This window comes from Xiphias gladius, chromosome 5, assembly GCF_016859285.1.
Source record: "Xiphias gladius isolate SHS-SW01 ecotype Sanya breed wild chromosome 5, ASM1685928v1, whole genome shotgun sequence".
Classification (NCBI taxonomy): domain Eukaryota; kingdom Metazoa; phylum Chordata; class Actinopteri; order Istiophoriformes; family Xiphiidae; genus Xiphias; species Xiphias gladius.
Genome location: NC_053404.1, coordinates 2,064,177 through 2,071,735, shown reverse-complemented (window position 1 = coordinate 2,071,735; position 7,559 = coordinate 2,064,177). Strand labels below are relative to the sequence as shown.

The 7,559-nt window shown below is 51.0% G+C and overlaps 1 protein-coding gene across 1 annotated transcript; it reads left to right on the top strand.

Annotated features, from left to right (window-relative positions):
• The first annotated feature begins 2,440 nt into the window (after positions 1 to 2,440).
• klf6a (Kruppel-like factor 6a) lies at positions 2,441 to 7,258 on the top strand. The gene is made up of 4 exons (XM_040127601.1): positions 2,441 to 2,826; positions 4,292 to 4,874; positions 5,703 to 5,826; positions 6,524 to 7,258. Exons 1-4 carry the CDS (start codon positions 2,725 to 2,727, stop codon positions 6,573 to 6,575), a joined length of 861 nt encoding a protein of 286 aa, XP_039983535.1. The 5' UTR covers positions 2,441 to 2,724; the 3' UTR covers positions 6,576 to 7,258.
• The last annotated feature ends 301 nt before the right edge of the window (positions 7,259 to 7,559 follow it).

Sequence of the window (7,559 nt, the reverse complement as noted above, 5' to 3'; positions counted from 1 at the left end):
GATTGGGCTGACAGTGATGCATTAAAATGGGTCATCCTGTAATTGCTCTTTCCTGTGGCTACTGGCTGGGCTGGGATTACATAACGATGATAAAGCTGCGGACCTGGCCTTCCAAGATAAAAGCTGCCACGCAGGACCTCGTGCATTCTCTAAATGCTTCATCTAAGAGGCCCTCTGAAGGAAGTGATTACTGCAGAGCTGCCCACTACCGCTCCGGCGGGACCCGGCAGTGTACTGCGTTATTCATCAAACACATACAATGTAAGCCTTGGCAACTTTGGAAGTGACACGAAAAATGACTGGGCGTATTACTGTGTGATCGTAAGCCATGCATTGTTACATTCCACGTGGTGACAAAAGACGTTTTCGCAGCTCTTCTACATGGACGCGGACTCAGTGAGGTTTTCGCTCTTCAAAGCAAAGTCCACTGTGTCCTGGAGGGACACAATGAATAGCCCCATTAGTGACACAAAGGCAGAGTGGAATTCCTTCGCAGGGCTACGGAGGCCAGCTCCAGGCATCCCATCGCCATATGACCAAAATCAGATGCTGCGGGTGACAAATATGGCCTCACAGCTGAGAGCGGCACAAAGGACACCCAGTTGTCTACTCGGCCCGGCAGCAGAAAATTACCGCCGCTCCGGAGACAATGCGGCTCCTGTGTCGAAAGGCTGTTCATCTCATCAGGCCGCGGTGCGACTTGCTGCCGTGAACTTGTGCAATAGCTGCAGGAAGAGATGCGGCTGTGGCACGCGAGCACTTCTCCAAAGAGGAAGTGAGGAGAAGAAGTCGGTGACGTAGCGCCGTCGCCCAACATGCGACGGAACGCTACTGGAATGAAGAGTCAGAGGTCAGGAGGGACTGGAGCTGGGTGTCACCAGGCAACGTCATCATGTAAATACACTGTAAGGTTTTCGGTTTGTACCTCGACAGATGTCTTAGAGCGGAGATCAGAATGCGAGCTCTGCTTTTAATTTGCATTTTACCCTCTGACATTTCAACTCCCAGATCTGAATTCTGTTACAAAAATAATTGGTGTATTTGAAGCTTTGCCCTATTTTTATGATTTTTTCTTTTTCTTCATTTCACCATCGCCTCTTCAGGCCCCAATAATGACAAACCTAAACCGTATTATTTTAGGTGTATTTTAGCTGCCCGACCCAGCTGCAGAGACGGAGCAATATCCGTTAAATATCTCTACATGTAAGGCTGCAGAAGAAGTAGAAGTCATGGGTGTCTAAGGGAGGGACTAAATGATCACGTCAGGTCGTTTCCTCATATTAAAGCAAATAATTACAAATATATAAATACTGTAAGACTGCGGTGTTAACTATTAGTTAACTCGTCAGAAATGAGTGGTCTCTTGCAATGAAAAATAGAGGGGGCCGTTAAAAAATCCCTCAAACGCAACGGTGTGAGAGGGAAAACTCACTTCTGGTGGCGCTGCTTAATGTGGGGTCACAGGCAGGCGTCACTTTTTTTTTTTCTTTTTTTTCTTTTGACAAACAAAACAGGTCGGGAACCACCGTGTTTAACAGACTCGGGGAAACAGCTGCCAGACGGACAGCGTGTGTGTGAGATGCTGGTTCGGGTCTACAACGTGCCCCCCCCCCCCATGTATTCTGAAAACTAAACCGGGCTGTAACAAACTCCTTCACTTTGAGGAGCCTCTTTGCAATATTAATTCGGCTACATGCTCTTAAATGCAAATGAGGTGCGGGGAAAGTTTTTAAACTGAACAGCGTGAAGCTCTCGTCAAACCTCTGATCTTGTACTCGTGGGTGATAACGCAGAGGTCTACATTCATTCGTTTACGGAGGCCAGGTGAGGACTCATGTCTCCCCTGAACCCGTGTGTGTGTGTGTGTGTGTGCGTATCCTTTGCCGTCCCATTAGTCGGCGCACTCACTGAGGAGCCACTTATAGCGGCCGGTGTCAACACACGCACCGCGGCGGCGGCGGCGGCGGCTTTTGGCGAAGCTCATCCCTCCGAGCGGCTCTTTTGCAAGCGCAGCCCTGTGACAAGAGGCGGACCGCGCGGGGAGGCTGGAATGTGTCTCCCCGCACGGGACGAGCGGAGGAAAGCGTTTCGGCTCACAGGCGCTGTCTGTGGCCAAGCGCGTAGCCGAGAGAGAGGACTACGGCGAGACCCGCTACGCCAGCCGGTTATATACATGCCTATAAATAACCGTCCAATCGGCGGCGAGCCACTGGGAGTTAAACGCACCAATTAAAGCGGAGAAGGAACCGAATTAAGTCAGAGGCCGTCCGCGATTGGCCGGCTGTGATATCATTTGCAATCCCTTACGCTGCTCGCCTCCGATTGGCTGACACCCTGCAGGCGTAATTCCTGCCGGCGAGCAAAGTTGGAGGAGGGAGGTGAGTGAGGGGGGGGGGGCCGGGCGACGAGGTTTGAATAGGGAAGTTTGGAGAGCGCAGTTGTTGCCCATCCAGTCCGGTGCAGTGTTTGCAAATACCGTGAACGCGAGCGAGAGCAGAAGCAAGGGGGGAACTGACGGACGGGACGGACGGACGCTCGTCTCCTGCTGCTGCCGCTGCTGAAAACAAGCGCTTCTCCCTGGTCATCGCAGGGGATCGCTCTCGGTCCTTTCGCTGGGGCTTTTCCTACCTGAGAAAAATATTCAAGTGCATCTGAATTTTCCTTTTTTCTTCTTCTTCTTCTTCTTTTTTTTTTTTTTTTTAAAAACAAGCTCCGGGGAAAACAATGGATGTTCTACCCATGTGCAGCATCTTTCAAGAACTTCAGATAGTTCACGACACGGGCTATTTCTCCGCCCTGCCGTCACTGGAGGAGTACTGGCAGCAGGTGACTATGTCTACTATCAGCTGTTTTCAGTCACTGTTCGAGCCCGTGTGGCAAAGCGGAACTGAGCGGGTCTCGGGCTCCCCTTTCTTTTTTTTTTGGCCGTAGTCGGAAGTTAGCGCGCTAGGGAAGTTGTCAACTTAGACGGAGCCCGCCCGTGCGTCCCGTTGCGAGGTGTCTCGGCAGGCCGACGTGGATCGGTGTGTCAGCCCGACAGCTGGAGTCGAGGCGCCGCTGCGCCCGGATGAATTGGGAGGGGGGGGGTGCTGGCCGGTGCCTCTCGCTGCCCCGCTACGCTTCCCCTCAGAAGTAGGGTTTCAGCTCAGCAAGCAGTCGGCTCGAAATCGGAGGACGGCCCCTGCAGCCCCCGCGGTGTTTAGAAATCTTTCTATGAGACGACGCACTCCGTCGCGGCTCTCTTTTTGAGAATGTACTTTATGAACTTTAAATGCAATGCGGCGTCTCGGCTTCTTGTCTTTTCTAACCCCGGGGTAAAGATTTGAACGGCTTTCTCGTCCGTTTTCTGCTCCGTAACATTGGTTGTACTCAAAAAACAAGCAGAACACCCATCTGCATCATCCTTTGGACGATTTGAATGGGCTCCGCGACACCGGCCCTGTCAAATGTCAAGCGTGGCCGGTTCCTCGTTTTTGCACGACTAGAAAAATATCGCGCTGCAAGACGCCCTGGAGGAAGCGTTTACTTCGACCCGGGAGTCAACCGGAGCCGCGGCGGGCAGGGGTTTGAGGGGCCGGCTCGCAGCGAGGATGCGATCGCATGAGGAAAAGCGGCCGAAGTCGCTCGTGTTGGTAGAGGAAGTCGGGTGGCTTCCTTAAAAGGACTCTAAATATGTTCCGTGAGTCACCCGAGTCCCGAAATGACAATGCATGTTCAGCGTTCAGCTGCGCTCAGATGCAGGAGAGTTTGAGGTCCCTTTTTTTTTTCTTTTTTTTTTTTGGCGGGGGCGGGGCTGAAAAAAAAAAAAAAAAAAAACAGCGTGAAGCTGAGATGTCTGGTACGTGTGATGATGTTTTGAGGTGAGGCTGAGTTTAGCCACAAGTACCGGAGAATGCCGTCGTGGTGTAATCTGATGATTATTTTAAGGCCGTGAATCATCACAAAGTGATTTAAAAAAAAAATGACAGAAGCAGAAAAAATGTGATACAAACAAAACATCAAATCCTCATGTTCCCCGAAGCTGGGACCAGCCACTATTTGGCATATTGGCCTAAAAATGACTAAATGATTCGTTTTCTTTCAACTGACCAATCCATGACTGTATGCAATGTATGTACAATAAAGATAAGCGCACTGTAAGCGTTACTCTGCATAAGGCATTTGGGGGAATGTGCACATGCATCATTTAAAAGGATTCCCCCACAGAGAAGCCTCGTGCTGCTGTGAGTGAACCTCCTCTCGTCAGGGGTGCTGTAGCTCATCTGTTCTCGCTGTGTTCTCATTCCACCAGACGTGTCTGGAGTTGGAGCGCTACCTGCAGAGCGAGCCGTACGTCTCCACGTCTGACCTCAAGTTCGACGGCCAGGAGGACCTCTGGAGCAAGCTGATCTTGGCCTGCGGGGATAAGGCCAAGGCCGAGGCCGACCCAAAGCTGCCCCCGGCCCAGGAGGAGGACAATCAGGACAGCCAAATCTTGGACACCAACAGTGTGAATTCAGACGCCAGCAGCGAGGCTTCAGACAGTTCTGAGGAGCTCTCGCCCACGCACAGCTTTACCTCCAACCCTCTGGGCTCTGTCCTGGTTGGCTCCGGACCTTTTAGCCCCTCCGTCATTAGCACTCCCCCGTCCTCGCCAGAGGCCACCTCGGAGCCCGCCGCCGTGACGAAGGGCTGGGTTGCCACGCACGCCGAGTTGCACTTGCCGGTCAAAATTAGGAGCGGCGGGGTGGCAAAGAGTTCGGAAAAGACGGGACTCATCTGCGGCGACGCGTCGCCAGACGGCAGGAGGCGAGTACACAGGTGCCACTTCAACGGGTGTCGCAAGGTTTACACGAAGAGCTCCCACCTTAAAGCACACCAGCGCACTCATACGGGTGAGTTGGGACACGCATCAGAGCCCAGGCCACGTGTGGCCTGTGCAAAGTGAGGACTGAGGGGAAAGGTTGAGTCTTCTCTGCTGTTTTCTAGCAAAAGCAGCTCATTTGTAGAGTTACGAAATCTCCAGTTTTTATCGAGAGAGTCGTGAAAGCGTTGCTACGAATTCAGCCCTCCATCGTAACGGCACTGTCCATCCATTGTGTAATGTAATTAAAGGCCCACATTGCATGATGTTCTCAGCTGGAGCGCTGTGAGTATTAGCTCTGCATGGCTGGATCCCTAAACTGTGACCTAATCTATCTGGAATGTGACTAACTGAGTGAGTGAGCGAGCGAGGGGGGGGGGTCATGGGAGGAGGGGTTGCACATGGGAGATAAAGAGGACTTCCAAACAGATTGAGTTTCACCATGGGAAAGGGGGGAATGGGTGGGGAGCCAGGGGCACTGAGTGGGAGGCCTCTGAATGCTCATTTGAGTGCTTCTTATTTTCGATCAGAAATTGCACCTGTGGCTTAATTTTTCATTGGCTTATTTTATTTTTCTTTTTTTTTTTACATGGCGCACATTCAGCTGCACTGCATTGCTGTTAGCATTCTTAGCATGTTTTCGAGCAGCATGAAAAAACAGAGCTAGTGATCCAACCGGTTCAGTGGAATCCGGGTCTCGGCTGACTTGTCGGCACCTGTGTCGCCTGGCCTGGCCCCGGGGGGCATTGCTTTGAATGCACTCAAATGACAAGGACCTGAGCCGAAACCGGGGTGCATTTCTTCTGTGTTTGTGTCCTAATATGAGCTGAAAATGATTGTCTCCCTGTTTGCTCTGCAGGTGAAAAACCATACAGGTGTTCATGGGAGGGCTGCGAGTGGCGTTTTGCACGAAGCGACGAGCTGACCAGACACTTCAGGAAGCACACTGGGGCGAAGCCATTCAAATGCACTCACTGTGACAGGTAAGCCCGGCCGTCTATCTGCAAGTAACATCACTGGGCTTCTGATAAGCCTCTGTCCCTCCAGATAGCGACGCACGTCTTCAGAGATTGAAAGCGCTGATACGTTTTACTCGGGTACCTTAAAACTAGAGCTATCTGAGCGCCGATACTCGCGTACTGCAGCTGTGTGCGCGTCAGCCGATAGAGGACAAAAGTTGAAGGACAGAAAGGCTAAAGTTCTGAAACGGGGGCAACATTCAAACCTCCCACCACAGACCGCTCCCGTTGCCAAACGTCCCACCCAGTGGCCGTAAAAATGTCTCTTATGGGTTGTTTGAAGAAAATGAACATCGGCCGATTCTATGATTATCAGATTTTTTGAACTTTCCAAATAGCAGCGTCGGTATCGGCCTCCAAAATCCAGGATCAGTTGGGCCACACTAAAGACGCATTGGAGGAGATAATTGGTGTTAATAAGCCACCTCCCGGCAGGAATTTGACGTTTCAGTTATTACTTCTCTTGACGATTTAAAAAGCCTGTAACAGAGCATGTGCTCTTGTGGCCAAGTCACTCATTTTTTGAAGCATTGATATTTAAAATCCCTGTAGCGCAAAGCTTCTTACAAAAACCTGTTTCCTCCATTCACTACAACATGTCTCGTTCATCAATAGTCAATTTTTTGCATTCTTATTGTCCCCCTCCCCCCCCCGACCCCAGATGTTTCTCCAGGTCTGACCATCTGGCTCTTCACATGAAGAGGCACATCTAGAGCAGGGCAAGCACCAACCAAGCAACGCAGTGAAGGGGAAAGTTTTTAAAAGAAAAAAAAACAAAAAAAAAACAAACGCCGTCTCCCGACCAGTCTCTTGGTTGAACTGTCCCAGAGCAGAGTGGCGGGAGTGTGTTCCAGCCAAAGCATGCCGTTTTGCACCATACTGAAACCCAGTGCCTCCAGGACCTCTCTTTGGAGAAAGGCGCTCTGAAGGTTGTCTGTTGCAGCAAGAGGACAAAATCATGGATGGGGAAGAATTTGTTTTAATTGAGAAGGACTTACAAAAAAGACAAAAAAAAACAAACAAAAAAAAAAACAAAAAAAACGATAAAAGACACACAAACAAAAAGAGTGAATGACATGTATGTATGGTGCATGATGTTTTGGGGACATCTCCCGGACAGCAGATACACTGGTACTTTACAAAACTGTCTGAGGTAAGCATGTGTGCACTGTGAATGTCTGTGATTGGCCGACTGGCCCCCCTGGAAAGAGGGAAGAAGAGAGGAGTTTTGGGAGAGGAGATGGATTGATGGATGGTGCGGGGCTGGTACCAATGTTGCTGTGGACTGAATGGGTTTCTGGGGGAAACATTCCACTTGTGGTTCCCCAGTGGCAGTGTGAGGATGAGACAGGGAGGAAGTTCCTGCCTGCCTGTCTGTCTGACACCCAGATGATGTAGGGGGGGTGGGAGGGGAGGGGAGGGGAGGGGGTGGGTTGGTGGGTCCCAAGCTTTTGAGGCCTTGGGTATGACCGGTGGGGTGGGGTGAGTGGGGGCAGGGGGGGTTGTGGTTAACGCGGCACCTTCTGGTCTGTGACCCAGGGACCAAACCCCCCCCTTCCCCACGCCCCCCAGTCACTGTATGACGGGAGCTTTTTTTGGTGTTTTTGGTGCAGCTACTAAATGTGCAATGTGTTATGTAGCCTGGTTTATTATTTTTTTACAAGCTACAAAGCTCATTTGTAGTCCAATTGTATAAG